Source organism: Melanostigma gelatinosum (genome assembly GCF_949748355.1).
Source record: "Melanostigma gelatinosum genome assembly, chromosome: 17".
Lineage (NCBI taxonomy): Eukaryota > Metazoa > Chordata > Actinopteri > Perciformes > Zoarcidae > Melanostigma > Melanostigma gelatinosum.
This window is the reverse complement of record NC_136650.1, coordinates 22,561,620-22,577,802: the sequence shown is the minus strand read 5'-3', so window position 1 is coordinate 22,577,802 and position 16,183 is coordinate 22,561,620. Positions and strand designations below refer to the sequence as shown.

General features: G+C 42.9%; 1 protein-coding gene across 1 annotated transcript; it reads right to left on the bottom strand.

Annotated features, from left to right (window-relative positions):
* Positions 1-834: 834 nt before the first annotated feature.
* LOC306791667 (zinc fingers and homeoboxes protein 2-like) lies at positions 835-14,672 on the bottom strand (the record flags this gene model as incomplete). Its single annotated transcript, XM_079288507.1, has 3 exons — positions 835-2,119; positions 9,384-9,558; positions 11,695-14,672. The coding sequence occupies 2 exons, from the start codon at positions 14,670-14,672 to the stop codon at positions 9,387-9,389; spliced, it is 3,150 nt and encodes a 1,049-aa protein (XP_079144633.1). The 3' UTR covers positions 835-2,119; positions 9,384-9,386.
* Between the last annotated feature and the right edge of the window lie 1,511 nt (positions 14,673-16,183).

Sequence of the window (16,183 nt, the reverse complement as noted above, 5' to 3'; positions counted from 1 at the left end):
TCCAAAGGTGCTTTTTTTTGTTGAATGCTTTTAAAAAAAAATCTGATTTGATGTGAAGCGAAGTCCCCCCTCCTCTTCCTCCCTCCTCCTCCTCCTCCTCTCAGCGGGGAAGTGGCGGGCGGAAGTCCAGTGCCGGTGAGATGAAGAAGAAGTGACTGAAGTATTGCCAACTGGTCCGTTTTTTTTTGTAGTGGTTCCACTCTGGTTCAGTAAAATAAAAAATAAAAGAGACGGAGAATAACAGTAATAAAAAACGTTGCACACGCTCCACAGCTGGCGGCAGCGTTTCGTTTTTTTAAAAAGTCCATCAACAAATAAAACAAAAAAATAAAAACAAAACAATAAGGCGAGAGAAAACGAGAGAGAGAGAGAGAGAGAGAGAGAGAGAGCGAGAGAGCGAGAGGGAGAGAAAGAGAGAGAGGGGAGGGGGACGAATTGCTCCCATTTTACAAAATGTAACAAAAATTTTGTCTGCAAAAATTTTACAAATCTGTAGCAATACAGAAAAACAAAACAAACAAACATACATATCCTATTTACAAGAAGGAGAAGAATAACCCTTTTTTGTTTTTTCTTTTTTTTCAAAAGTGTAGTGAGAATGCAGCAGATCCCAGCTTTGGCACTCGGCAATCCGTCCTGTCGTCGTCGTCGGTGTGTCACAGTCTGACTGCTGCTGCTGCACACATTCAGTGCTCCGGTTCACCCTCCTCTTCACGACAACGCAGGTCACGCACAACATCAACTCAGCCGCGAAAAACATCCGTCCAGTCCAGAGTTCAAGACCCGCTAATCCCCCCCCCCCCTCCTTCAGAGCGACTTAAAGGAGAAGCTCAGTTTTCTGTTTTTTAAGGAACTTCCAGTGAAGTGCGGATCATGAAACGTGTTTGTTCTTAAAGGGAAAGTTCAAACTTAAAGATACAGATAATTTAACGAGCAATTAATCAATAACCAACGTGAAAGTAATAAATGTTAAAGAACTGTTCTCTGTTCTCTCCCTCTCTTTTACTAATTCTTCTGAATTTTAACTTATTCACATTCGAAAAAATTATTAATTAAATGGAAACTGCTCAGTTTTGTGTGGCGTTCAAGGACACGATCGTCAATGCAACATGGAAGAAAAATAAAAGAGAATCAATAAATGACTGTCGGTATCATTTGGCTTATTATGCTTTTATAATGGCTCAGAAATTAACTTTTTAAGGCTAACTTCACAGTGACTAGCTACTAGCATACTAGACTAGCTACTAGCATAACACACGTGAATCTACTCAAACTGTCTGTGGTCACGCTGCATTGTGGGTAATGTCGGTGTGGAGTAATAAATCCAATATCTCTTGTTCTGCTGCATCGATTTTGATCTTTGATTTTTTTTTGTGTAATGATAAATCTGTGTAGTACACAGTCAATATTAGTACTCAGTGTACTAGTATGTATATGAAACTGGGAGCAAGGCAATTTAAAGTTTTTATTTACTAAATTGACTTCCAGGCCTCCTGATGAAACAGTGTCTTGTACTTATTCAGCACTATTGATCGAGTAGAAGTACAGATAATCTGCCTCTGAAAGGAAATTTGGGGAAGAAAAACACAAATTCTACTTATTGTTACAGCTACAAGTAGAATAACTGATGTTTTGTGAGCCTCGTCTCTGTTTATACTCGATGAAAATTAAGCTCCTGTTTTGTAAAACTAGTGTCAAACTCGCATCACGGTGAGCAATGAAAAGAAAGCACCAGTGTAAGAGAGGGCAGCTTCAATTATCTTCACAGATCGTGACCCTGAATGTCTCCTTGCACTTCTCCGATTTTCAATTTGGCAGCGTGTATACGACTCGCCAAAATAAAATAAAAGCCCCCCCGCCGTGTTTTTGTTGTGTGAACATTGAGGGGGGGGGGGGTCACGCCGGGTCAAGAGGACGATGTTGTGTGTGAGCTGGGATGCGACATTCAAGAGATAAAAAAACTAAAATGAAAAGAACAAAAATTTCAATATCTGATAATTAACAAAAAGAGAAAATGTTGCTCCATTCTCCGTCCACCTCGTCTTTCTTCTTCCTCTTTTCCAGCAGCAGCGGCGGCGGCGGCGGCGGCGGCGGCGATGGCGGCAAATCCTACTCGCACCTGAGATGAACAGACGAGAGGAAAGAAACTGTCAACAACGTCTCTCTGCACAAGAGAAAGGTCAGTTTCACGAGAACACAGATCATTCCAACCTAGAAAATAAGAGGAAACAAAAAAACTAAACTGAAGAGAGGTGGTGGGGGGGATTTAAAAGCAACTGTGTGCCAGGAGACGGAGACGGTGTTCCTGGTCGCCTGGTGCTGCTGGGAACTGGGACACATTGTGAAATAATAATCGACGGCGGAACCCGACCGGCCGGCGCTCTCGCTCCTAATCCATGTGAGAGAGAAAGTGTGTTAAAGTTGTGTTTTGAGTGGGAGTGATTAAACGAGGCTGTGATTGCAGAAACAGGACAATGGACGGTAACACACATTCCTTCTGTTGTTCTCAAATAGTGGAGAGCTTTAGTCGCTTTAATTGCATTTAGATATTAAGATTCAGACAGTCAACAGTAAGAAAATGTTAAAGGGATTTATTGGGGTTTTTTTTTAAACAAAGTAAAACAAATGGTCTTTTCACCAAGAGGCCGAGCCCCGTGTGAAATGAGATGTCATTTATTTCTCACGATCTTTTCCTGAATCAAACGAAGGATTTCACGATCATTTACGAAACTTAACTAAGTATTTCACTGTCTTTTGCTAAACCTAACTAAGTGTTTCACGATCTTTTCCTAAACGTACCTAAGTATTTCACGATCTTTTCCTAAACGTACCTAAGTATTTCACGATCTTTTCCTAAATGTACCTAAGTATTTCTCAATCTTTTCCGAAACGTAACTAAGTGTTTCACGATCTTTTCCTAAACCTAACTAAGTATTTCACGATCTTTTCCTAAACTTAACTAAGTATTTCACGATCTTTTTCTAAACATAACTAAGTATTTCACGATCTTTTTCTGAACGTAACTAAGTATTTCACGATCTTTTCCCAAACCTAACTATTTCACGATCTTTTCCTAAACTTAACTAAGTATTTCACGATCTTTTTCTAAACATAACTATTTCACGATCTTTTCCTAAACCAAACTATTTCACGATCTTTTCCTAAACTTAACTAAGTATTTCACGATCTTTTTCTAAACATAACTATTTCACGATCTTTCCTAAACCTAACTATTTCACGATCTTTTCCTAAACTTAACTAAGTATTTCACGATCTTTTTCTAAACATAACTATTTCACGATCTTTTCCTAAACCAAACTATTTCACGATCTTTTCCTAAACTTAACTAAGTATTTCACGATCTTTTTCTAAACGTAACTATTTCACGATCTTTTCCTAAACCAAACTATTTCACGATCTTTTCCTGAACCTAACTTAGTATTTCACGATCTTTTCCGAAACTTAACTAAGTATTTCTTGATCTTTTCCTGAACCTAACTAAGTTGTTTCCTTTGAAGATAGAAGTTTATTTTGAAAAGACTTTATGCATTTAACGAGCTGAAATTGACACACGTTGCTTAACTTTCGTAGGAAAATGTACAAAAAATGAGGAGTAACTTCTTTTGTAAGATAGGATTCAGCTGGTGAACATAGCGGAACATTTAGTACCTAAACAGACTGATATTTGCCTCGGGAGTCGGTGGAGACCAAAGACAGAGCTAAAAGAGAGAGAGTATTGGAGTTAAATTCCTCATGTGACACAAACACAAAGACTCCCGATGAATCACCGTGTCACTGTGTAACTGCTACGTACAGATATCAACTGAATAAAGGTCGTGAGGTTTCCTGTAAGTGGCCAAATGAATCTGTTGCTGCAGGTTTAGAATAAAGTGTTTTCTCTGTCTGGATGCAGGGTTTCATGTCAGAACTGAAGCCGTCTGCGGATTAGCTCTGTACATATAAAAAGCATCTGTTTCTGTCAGTCATCTCTTCTATCTTCTGCCAAAAACAATTAGTTCTTTGATTTCATTGTTTTTGTGCGTCTGGTTCTTAAAACATGTTTCCGTTAACTCACTGTTATTATACTGAAACTCAACTCCGCTCCACGTTAAGAGAAAAGAGAGAAGATCAGCTGGAGGAGCCGCGAACAGCTGTTCAATCAGCTGTTCAGTCAGACGCAGCTACACAACAGCTGACGCTCCAATATGGCCGACAGCGGGTTCGTTTCATTACCTTCACGCACACAAGCAGCAGGAAACACACCGGAGGAAGGTTTACAACCACTAAGTGCAACAGTTGTTTGTTTTAGAGATTCACACATTTTTCAACAACCTACAGACGACACTAAGCTGAATTTGATGTAAGAAGCTGGTCAGACGTGTCGCTCACTGACTCCATGAACTCAGATGACTTTTGTCCCAAATATTTCACAACCTTTCATGAGAATAAAGTTCAACTTTATAATCCAAGAGAAATTCACTCGGTCAAGTCAACAAAAACAAAACCCAGACACAAAAACAGACATTACAACACAACGAATGAAAACAATCTGAATCACTCCTCCTCCGTCAACAGAAGCCACAGATTCGTTGCTCGCAGGTCGTTTTAAATCCGTTTGTGAATCTTTTGCTTCAGTTTTGTTTTGTTTTGTGAATCTCTGAAGTCCTTTTGGATCTTTTTGTCATTTGGCATCTTTTTGTAGTCGTTTTGCATCTATTCAAAGTACTTTTGGGTCTCTGTGGTAGTTTAACATCGATTTCTACGTGTTTTGCATTTCTTTGTCGTCATTATGTGTCTTTTTGTAGACCGTTTGCATCTTTTCATTGTCTTTTTGTGTCTGACTTTCGTCATTTTAAAGAATGTCAGATGATTCAGAACGGCCGATGAAATAGTTTTATTTCATTAAAAAGTACTTAATTTGACTGTAAAGGCTTTTTACTTCCACGTGTTCATCTTTCTTCCATTTGAATGCACTGAACGGACACAACAGGTGATGTAACATCAGGATGATGAGTCACTGAAAGTCAATTCTGCCTCCAAATGAATTATGTTGCTACTGGAACAAAAAGAAAAAAAAACAATGACACGAAATTAAAACCAATTATTGTTCTTCTGATTTTCAAATGGCGGTTACCTGGAAACGGGTAACGTTCAGTGTTTTATATGAATATATATGAATATATTTTATATATATATACATATATATATATATATATATTATAACAATGACAGGGCGGGAGAGGCACTGCAGCATTTCGGCAATGATGCCTTCATCAATAAGCTACGACTGTTGATCTGTTATTATGGGTTCTGCTGATTAAATGAGCTGCTGTGATTAGTGAGACAGGACAATGGATGGCACACACACACACACACACACGCACACACACACACACACACGTATACATACACACACATACATACAAGCTGGAGACGTTGCATCAATCTTTGCTCCATCCATCGTTTCTGCTCCTTCATGTAATCTGGGTGATGTCATCACTCTTCATGAGTCTCATCTTGCTGCTGTGACCTCTGACCCCGAATCTGACCCACACAATGTGTCGACCAAAATACTAAAATAAAATAAACAAAGGTGTGACTTCAGCTGGACAGACTCTGTGACGTTACGCGTGTTAATATTCCTTCTGCAACGACTGAGTTCTGTCCACTGACAAATCTCGATGTTGACGAAAAGAGAGAAAGTTATCGGTTCTTTGTGTTCTCTTAGCAACAGACAGTTGATGGGTCAGGTGACACAAAGGACTCCGACTCCTCCGTCGACACAAGTCACAGGTTTGTTGCTCGCAGGTCGTTTCTTAAATCTCTTTGTGAATCTTTTGCTTCTCTTTTGGGTATCTTTGTAGTCGTTTTGTATCTTCTTGACATTTGGCATCTTTTTGTAGACGTTTTGTATCTCTTCCTGGTCTTTAAGTTTCTCTCCGTGGTCTTTTTGTATCTTTTTGCAAACCTTTAGAGTCTCTTCTTCTTTGTCTGTTTGTGTCTCCTGTTGGTAGTTTTGCATCTCTTCGTGGTCTTCACACGCGCACGCGCGCGCACACACACGCACACGCACACGCACACGCACACACACACACACACAGTTTCTTATGATTTATTTGCTCCATCCACTCGGTATGCTCCGTCACCTCTCTGCTTTGTAATTCAGACACTTTTTTGTTGCAGCCTCCTCTCGGTTATTGATTTCAGTGCCGTTAACTTAATATTCTCAACAGATATGTTCGTCGCGTTTATCTTCCATTTCCCCCAAAAACACGACGTTATGATGAACACAGAATCATATCAGGAGGACGTACGTTTCATTTTGATCATGTTTTGCTTAATGGTGGAATAACTTCTCTTTAATTCCCGTTATGAGAGCTGAATATGAGACGATCCTTCGTTAACATTTTGCTTTAATTCACTGTTGTTATAGGTTTGTGTTCCGCTTTCACGAGATATTTTATTTTCACACCTTTCTTACACATGCGCATTAGAATATGTCTTTTATGAAATAGGTGTTTGATAATATGTTCTATTTCAAAAAACACTTTAAACCCAGAGTTAAATATAAGAAAGAGACATCAGATGTACACGAGTATAAAAAGCATTTTGTTGAAATGCAAAGAGTGAAAAACGTCTTTTCTCCTTTTTTTCCGCTCTCGGGAGGTTGAGGAAAAAGACGAGGTCACTGCGGTGATCCGAGGTCGACACAAACAAACAAACAAACAACATAGAAACAACATCTCTGCTTCTCATCTCATCCCTAAACAAACTCCAGTTCAACATCTCACATTCTGCTCCTCACCTCTGAAGCACAGGTCTGAGCTGAAGAGCGGCTCAGAAGAATACGTGATGTTTGATTTGTTCTCCCCGGCGTACCAGAGGGGAGGGGCTTCACACACCACCAGCGCTGGCATCCAGTGTGACAAACCCCGCCCGGCTGGCACTGGCGGGGCTTAAAACAAACACCGCCCGAGGGCCTGGTCCAGCAGAGATGAGGACGACTGAAGGCCTCACGTGGACCACGTGGATAAAAGAAGAATCTCTGGAAACCATGTTCCCCTGTTTCCAAGTGAAACATATTAAACAAGATATTATAATTATATAATTATGGAAGTTTATTATGAAATATGACTCAGACGAGCACGTTCAGTGGACGTCCAGTGACGATGAGCTCGGATGGAAATAACAGAGAAGCCGCCTTTTAACTTTCAATGTTTTCTTCAATCAATGAGAAAAAGTTGATATCAAAGCTTCTGTGACGACCAAAGATGATGCAGAGGACGGAGACGTCCGTCAGTACGGACAGAGAGACGGACAGAAGGAGGGACAGACAGGCGGAGAGGAGGGACAGAGAGACGGAGAGAAGGAGGGACAGACAGGCGGAGAGAAGGAGGGACAGAGAGACGGAGAGAAGGAGGGACAGACAGGCGGAGAGAAGGAGGGACAGAGAGACAGACAGGAGGGACGGAGAGACAGAGGGACAGAGAGAAGGAGAGACAGACAGACTGACAGAAGGAGGGACAGACAGGTGGACAGAAGGAGGGACGGCGGGACAGACAGACGGAGAGATGAAGAGACAGACAGGCGGAGACAGATAAAGACACAGAACATAAAGGCTGATATACTTTAACATACTGTATGTCCCTAATGTGCTGGAGAACATCTACCAAATCCTGTGAGACGAGCTCGATACCAGATGTTTAGACAATCACATCTGTAATTCTCTGCTTAGTACTTACAGCGCCAGTATGATATTATTGAACAGTTTCAGAGTTTTTATTTATTGAACTTAACTGAAAGATTTCAACAGGAAACCGCCCCAAAAAAACAAAAAACCTTTTCAGACATTATTGACAGGAAATATCAGAACATCTGAAGTCATTGCTGTTTTGAACATGCTGCATATTGATTATTGATTCCAGCTGTCAAGCGTTTTTGAAGACATCCCAAAAGTGGCGACAGTCCCTCAAGAGGGGCCCGATGTCAGGAGCCGAGTCTCCGCCTTGTTCACGGCTGTTTTGTCTCCAGGAAATCATGAGAACCTGACAGGAGGAGCTCTGTCTGCCCCACGCGGAACCTTTTATCCATCAAACTTCACAACCCCGGGGGGTCCCGCTGCTATTTCAGGCCTCCAATAACGCTGCTTTATTTATTTTCCTTCCCTAAATTTTCCTGAAGTTTTGGTGTTTGTCGCTGAGCGGCTTGAAGCCAAAACTCACACAGCTACACACACAGACTGGTGAGTGGATGGAGAGGCTTTGTTTGTTGCCTGGGATCGAGGTGTTGGCTTCAACACTATCATACTGGGGGGGGACGGGGGGACGGGGGGGACGGGGGGGACGGACGCTGGGGACCGACTCGTTAAATCACAAAAAGAGAAAGAAACCTGCAGACACACGTACCTTTTATGGTGAAATAAAAATAAATTAAAGACAGAATCTGGACGGACTGAGTGGAGAAATGATCATCAATCATCAATATCTTATTGTATATTAGATGTTATATGTTGTATCTTAAGTATGATTTTATAAAGTAGCTGGAAAAGTACTTTGTGTTTCATGAAGACAATAGAGTGGAAACAAGTTTAGAAATGCATCATTCATAATATCTTTTATCTAGAAAAATCTACAAACATCAATTGTTACTTTTGTCTCGGTTTGAATGATGTCTTAATCATATCATGTGGTTTTTTGTGCGTTTTCCTACAAAAGGTCCCAAAAAACTTGTCTGTCTTCACAGGAAACCACTCAGGTTTAGGGAACAAAACTACTGAGTTATGTTTAAAAAGATACGGACATTTTGGTTAAAATAACGACAGAAACACTGAAACTCTGAGATCGTGGCTCTCATTGAGGACCAGGTCAGTCAGACCTCGACCTGAGGCGGTCCGGCTCACACCGTGTTCAGGTCTCAGTGAGGTCTTAATGGACACAACCTCCCATAATCTATGGAACAGAAGTCTCCATCAGTCGCTCCTGAGACCCGAGGAACCTCTTAAGGAATCTCATCTTTGTCAAACGTTTCAGGATGAAGTTATGAATCACATTCAACATGTTTGGGCTCAAGGATAAGAAGAGGAAGCCCTCTGCGCACACTCTTTGTTGTTAACTCTTCTTTTCACAGAAATATTGCTCAGAGATTAAAAAATGCAATTCACGCTTCACTTCATGACTTAAAAGGAGGTCGTTTGTCATTTTTTGACATTTGATAGAATAAGTGATGAATCATTTCACTAAGAAATAATTAGAGCTCGTCTTGATAGTGAACGTAATGCAGCTGCAGGTCTGATTAAAGGCATTTCAACATGTACAGAATTCTCTCTTGCTCACATGAAGGCTGCTGTTCAGAGGTTTGCTCAGGTTTCTTTCTCTAAAACTCACCGTTCATCCCGTCATCTTCCTCTCCCGGTCCAGCAGCAGCTCTCGTCCTCTCCTCGAGTGTCTGTCCTCCAGCCAGCTGCCGAACACTCCCCCGTTCTGTCCCCCGTTCTGTCCCCCGTTCTGTCCCCCGTTCTGTCCCCCGTTCTTCAACTCCGCCGCGTTCTGCTGCCTCAGTCTGTCGGGAGGGGGGGGCAGATGGTTACAGACGGAAATAACTTCAAAAATCATATATATATATATATGTATATATATATGTATATATATGTACTTGTATGTATATATAAATACATATATATATGTATATACATATACATATGTATATGTATATACATATACATATGTATATACATATGTATATGTATATACATATGTATATACATATACATACACAGCTTTAATGTTTGTCGACGATGCTCTTCTTTTTGCTGAAAAATGCTTTTTGTTTTCACAGCTCTTATATATATTTAATTTTAATGCATGTTAGAGTTTTGCTGGAATGCAAAAACTGATCTTACGTCTGAACGATGAGTTATTTTTCAAAGTCGTATTTAAACACCAATGACGTATAAAACCTTTGTCTTCATATAAATATTAAAGGGAATTCTCTGTGTGAAACAAATTGAGATGTTTTAAATTAAAAGACATATTGTGTCAGGAGATGAAATCAACACGGAACATTTACATATTAAATATATTTCATCACTTTTGACATCGATCTATCGGTTAAGAATCACGAGACAAACAGTGAAGTTAAGATATTAAATATCTGCCACTGAGTTATTTTTAAGATAGAAAGAAAGAAAAGAAATTGTTTTTTTGACGATATTTTTTTTTCAGAATCAAAGGGACTGTCAATCAATGATTCGATATTCAGACGACTGAGTTCCTCAATCAGATTAAACACAAGTGGGTCAGAAGTGGGACATCATTTTTGAATTATAATGAGGAGAAATGAATCATCAAAAATAATTAAACTCTGAAGGAGGACTTCATGTCTGGGACTGAGTCACAAATAGTGACGAAAACCGGGACAAAGGTCTCGGGTTTTACTTTGTGAAATAAGAAGATCTCCCTTATTAACTCGGCAGCAAATAATAATCATTCTCATTATCAATTAATCTGCCGGATATTTTATAGATTAATCGATTAATCGTTTGGTCCATAAAATGTCAGAAAATAGAGAACAATGTCCCTTTAAATGTCTTTAAATGTCTCCAAAACACAAAGTTATTCACTTTAATGTGATATGCAGGAAAATATATGAAGAAATGCCAAAAATCTCTATTTGAGAGGCTGAAAACAGCATTTTCTTCCATTTTTGCATTAATATACTTTAAAGATGAATTGATTATCAGCTCTACTTTTAACTAATATGAGAGGTGAACGCTCCCAATCTGAGCCTTTTCGTCTTCAGCTTTCAGTATATTTTCACTGCATTTACTGTCAATAAGCAGCAAAAATGAGTCGTGTTGTCTCATTAATTCTTAGTTGTCTGTGCATCGTGCATCAGTGTTGAGCACTGAGTTTATAAAACCAACAGGAACCAGAAGGATTTCAATGTGCTGTCGGTGCAGGTTCATACTGTGGTGCTTTCCAAAAGCCAAAACTGACTCATGGGGAGAATAAAACTCTTGCCCAAATTATTTTGGAGATATTGGTTTCCAACGTAATGGCTGCGTTATTTAGCCAAAGATCTCCCAAGCTCCTGGAAGACTGAATAGAGTCTCGTCTATTTGTGGGTTAATGTCCTGAAAACAATGTTAATGTGGCAACTAGAAAAACAACAACACAAGGAGGCGGAAAATTTGTTTTGGTCTCGCTGTTCTCCACAGAAGGTGTCAGAGCGCAGAGAACCAAAGGACGGAGGAGGCTGTATCCTGTTCAGATTATAAAACGCTTTCAGGCAATTTGGGGATTTATAACTGAAATTGACGACCCGTTGAAAAGAACAAGACATATAACGGTAACCTGTTAGACCACCAGGACCATGAAAATGAAAAATGTGGGTTTTATTTCATTTTAAAATATTCATCTTTAAATCTGCAATGCACCACTTGGATTTTATATATTTATTCTATGTTATTGAATTGAACAATATTAAATCAAAAATCTGTGTACATATGTGGATGCAATATTGGGGGTCGAAGTTATTCTTCGGTCTTCTTAATGGATAAAGTAAGACTTATCGTGGAATATGATTGTTTCCCACTCAAATCTCAAACGCCCTCACCAATGCCACTGCAAGGTCCTTTGAACAGTAAAAGAAAATACATGTACGTGCACGACTTCAATATTTATGTTAATACGGTACCTGCCAGACAACCGGTCTTGGAGTTCATCCCGCTGTTGACTGCTGAGGCTGTTGGCGCGCTGCTCCATTAGCCAGCCCAACTCAACCTCCAACACCTTACTGCCGTTGTTGTTTGTCAGGGCTCCTTCCTGACAGCGCTGGAGGATGCCGGGGGCAGCATTTTTGGGAGAGCACACAAGCGGCCCCTGTCCTCCATTCACTCCGTTGTTGTGAAAAAGTTCGGCCAGCTCCAGGCCGCCGCTCTGCAGCCGGTTGTCGTTGAACCAGCGGGCGAGTTCGGCGCGTCCCGTCCGACCCTCCAGTTGGCTGAACTCCTCAGGGGAAGGCCACCGCGTTTGAGCAAAATCGTCCATGAGGAGCGCCAGGGATCGGCTGTCTGGAGGCACTGAGCAGGAATTCGGGTTGGGGATGGAGGGGGCGATTATAGGCAGGGTGGAAGAAGGTGGAAGAGGGCTTTTGAGATGGACCACACCAGTGCTTGGCTTGTGAATCCCATTCAGCTGTAGAGTTTGGTGTTGCTGTTGCTGCTGATGTAGTCGTTTCTTGGCGATGGCCGCAATGCCACCGGCGCCCATCCTCTTAGTGCCCATGGAGTTGAGAAGAGCTTGTTCCAGGTTGTCGCGTAGCGCGCGGCGCTCCACAAACCAGCTGTGGATTTCCTGGCGAGACAGCCGGGTGGTGCCCGCCAGATTGTCCACATCGCTGAGTGTGGGAAAGCTGTTCCTCAGGAAGTTCTCCTCCAAGATCTTCAGCTGTTCCGCCGTCTTTCCTTTCATCCTCTCCAGCAAAGGGAACTGGGTCAGCACCGAGGACTTCTGATGAAAGTCCGGTTTCAGCGCCGCTAGCAACCCGTCAAAATGTTGGACCCCATTGTTGTGAACAAGTGCGGTTTGATCGTGGAACCATTTGCCATCTGTGCGAGATGTCCCGTTGGCCTCTGCCAGAGGAGTGAGTACCTTATCTCCTCTGGGGTAATAGGCTTTAACCTCCACCCCTTGCTGCTCTTTTAGTTTCCTGCAATCCAAAGGGAACCCTGAAATCAGGTTCTGGGCTTTGGCCGGAGCGCGAATGGACTGGATAATGGTTGGCCTCCTTATTTGTGGGGCAACAGGTGGTGGGGAGTTTGGCAGCTTGAGATCAGCAGCTGGCAAAGCGTGGGTATTCGGGTACTTCTCTTTGGAAGTGATGGGCGAGTTAAGAGGAAAAATTAATGAGTTTTTAAATGGCGGAGCAAAGATAGGCGGGGGTACTATCAGTGGTCTTGTTAAAGACTCTGGAAAGACTAAGGAGGGCAGTGACACCACCGGTTTTGTTTTGGGGTTTCCTAACGTCGAGAGAATCTTCCCTTTGGACAACAAAGACGAGGACGACGACGATGGCGGCGGCATTAAAGGCACAGCAGCGGATAGCCTCCTCATCTCTGTGGTGACCAGAGGAAGTGCTACAGGTCTCTTCATCTCCACGGGAACAGAAGGCGGAGCCATTGGGAGGCGGTCTTTTGGAGGAGGAGGGGGCGGAGGAGCCATGAGGCCCCTGTCTTTAGCATCGCCGGAATGGGGAGCGACTGCCATGATGGGCCGTTTGGACTCCGGGCCGAACACCGTCGTCAGGTACGTCGGCATGGATCGTTTAAGGGACGGGCCGGAGCTAATTGCAACTCCAGCGGGAGCTTTTGTGGCGGCGACTAAGCTCAACCCATTGGACACGGTTGTCCGCACATGACTTACATGCTCGACGGTAGTGTGGACAAAGGTCTGCTGGGAGGATTTGGCAGACGGCCGAGAGAAGGCGGTTGTAGGCAGGACGGTGAACGTGTGATGTGCAGGAGGGATGGAGCCGTTGAACATTTTTTTCCTGGCTTCCTCCACCTCCTCCGGGGACCAGGTGATGCCTTGCTTAAGCCGCTGGGTGGTGAACCAGACTTTGATCTGGTCCTCCGGGTGCTTGGAAGCAGCAGTCAGCCACGACAGCTCGGCGTGCGTCGGGTAAGGAAACTTGTTGAAAGAGGTGATCAACGTCAAGTTGTCGTCTAAAGAAGGGTTATATTTGGTGGTGTTCAAGGGAACAGCTATTTTTGGTACAGAGTTGAAGTTGGGTGGGCGCTGGAGCATCGGGGCGACGTGGGAGAGCCCTTGGAGGATGGTGGGTTCAGGGATGATGACCGTTCCGTTGATGTTCACCGCTGTGATTTGATTCTTCTGGAACAGGCCGTCCCGCTGGCTTTTTAATTCGCTCCCTTGATAGAGCGTCTGGATATTGTTCGGGGTTTTCACTGTGGTTGATATGCAAGCTGGAAACACAGAGCTGCCGTTGCCTTCGCCCCGTTCATTCGTCACTTCACATTCAACTGAATTGTCCTTGCCTTCGATTGTCTGCTCTAAGATAGTCTGATTGTTCCTTTTTATCCTCTTGAACTTGAAGTTTGTCTCGCCCGGGTGCTGGCTCTCGTTGTGCTCTGTGAGCGAGTCGAACTTCTTGGTGTGGAAGTTGCAGACAGCGCAGAGGTACATCGGATTGAGAATGACGTTGGGGTGGCTGGAGTCCACGTGCTCTTTGAATTCATTCAGGTTCTGCGTTGAAAATGGGCAGTATTTGCACTCGTAGCCTCTGGGCTGCTTTTTCCGGGACACCGGGTCAGAGTCAACGTCTTCCTTGTCCTTCTCCTCTGTGGCTTCCTCATCTTCAATGACAGGAGGTTGATCTTTCTCATCCGACTGCTCCTCTTGTTCTGATGGCTCAGGATTCTGGTTCTCCACTGGTTTTTGAAACGTCTGCTGGTCTGGATTCTCTGAATTATGCTGCTGGGGATCTTGACTCTTTCCTGCAGATTCAGATGATTCTGATTGTTCTTTTTCTGTCACGTCATTGTCCGCCGGTATTTCCATGTCCATTACCTCCTCAGGGTCGTCCTGCTCTTCAGGCAGGTCCCTGACGACCCGGACCATGCAGGGGGTGGAGGACTTTCTACGACTGGACATGATGGTTGCTGCTGGTGGTGGTGGTGGTGATAATGGTGGTGCTGGTGCTGCTGGTGCTGCTGATTGCGTTGAAGATACTGCTTCTGCTGGTGCTGGCTGAGGACGTCAGCGTGTCGGTTTCTGAAATGGACTTACTGAAGGCGGATCGGAGCTGATGGTTGTGGATACTGGTAGGTGGGCGGAGTCTCCAGCCTGCGAGAGGGAGGGCGATAACTGGCTGACGGTGCCGGCCCAGGACCGGTTGTGCAGTGGCGTCTCCCGCACACTGGCAGTGTCAGCTACCGACCTGGGCGTCATGGGAGGGCATCACAGACGGCAGCGACTCTCAAGCTGCGCAGAGACACAAAGAGAGAGAGAGAGAGCGAGAGAGAGAAAAATGACATGTTAATATTGTTTGTGCTCAGTGAGCTGCGCTGCAGCCACTTGGGGAAAGACTAAAAGCAGAGAAAAACATAGAGAGGCGTCATGTTGATATTTGTTTGTGTGTGAAGTGATGTGCTGCATTCACCAAGAATAAGACAAAGAACGAGAAATATGCATGATGGGCAAAGACAGAAGGGTAAAAAAAAGAGATAATTTTCACTTTTGTAAACAGGCAAACTACGCTTTTGGTTCTATTTATTTAAAAGATGTGAGATCAACACGAGACCAAGGATAAAACACAGAAACATCAACAGAGATTGTTTATTCCTGCTTGGGTCACTTGTACTGAATATAAGCAGTCTTGTACTAGTATGAGCTTTGGATCAAATGCTCCTTCAAAGAAAGTAAGTTGGTTATGAAGCAGTAAACTTAAAACCCCTGAAAAGTTACATTTTGACGTACGTTTGACGAAACAGTATATGCAAGACTGTTTTCTAAAGATTATTATTGTTAACACTTTCTACGACGTCTATGTCTATAATTAATTATAAACATACGTATAATGCATTATCATTTGCTTATAGAACTGTTTAAAGGTTGCTGCCTGGACAGCACACATGAGATATTGATAAAGTGATTGTTTATCGTCAATAAACCCTCTGCGGCTGTATCACAGGAGCTTCATCAGACGCTGGCAGACGACAGCGTTTCCTGACAAAGCCAACGGCCAGCGGTAAAATAAATAAGATAAGACGGTCTCACTGACAAACTCGCAGCAAATTACGCTGAATCCAAGTGCCACTTAATCAGGACACGGCGTTCCAGGCCAATCACATGTGGACGCAATAAACTGAAGAGTCCACTGCAACTACAAAAGACCCCCCCCCCCTCCCCCTCCAAAAAAAAAGTCTCCAAACCCCATTAAAAAGACATTAAGGGTCTTTCATAGATTCGGGCAAAGACAACTTCACAGGATAATTACACCGTAATCATGTAATAAGAGAGACTCAGTGATGAGATCTCCTGACAGCTCCACACAATGGAAGAGAGAGACAGAGAGAGACAGAGACAGAGAGAGAGACAGAGAGAGAGACAGAGAGAGACAGAGAGAGAGACAGAGAGAGAGACAGAGACAGAGAGAGAGACAG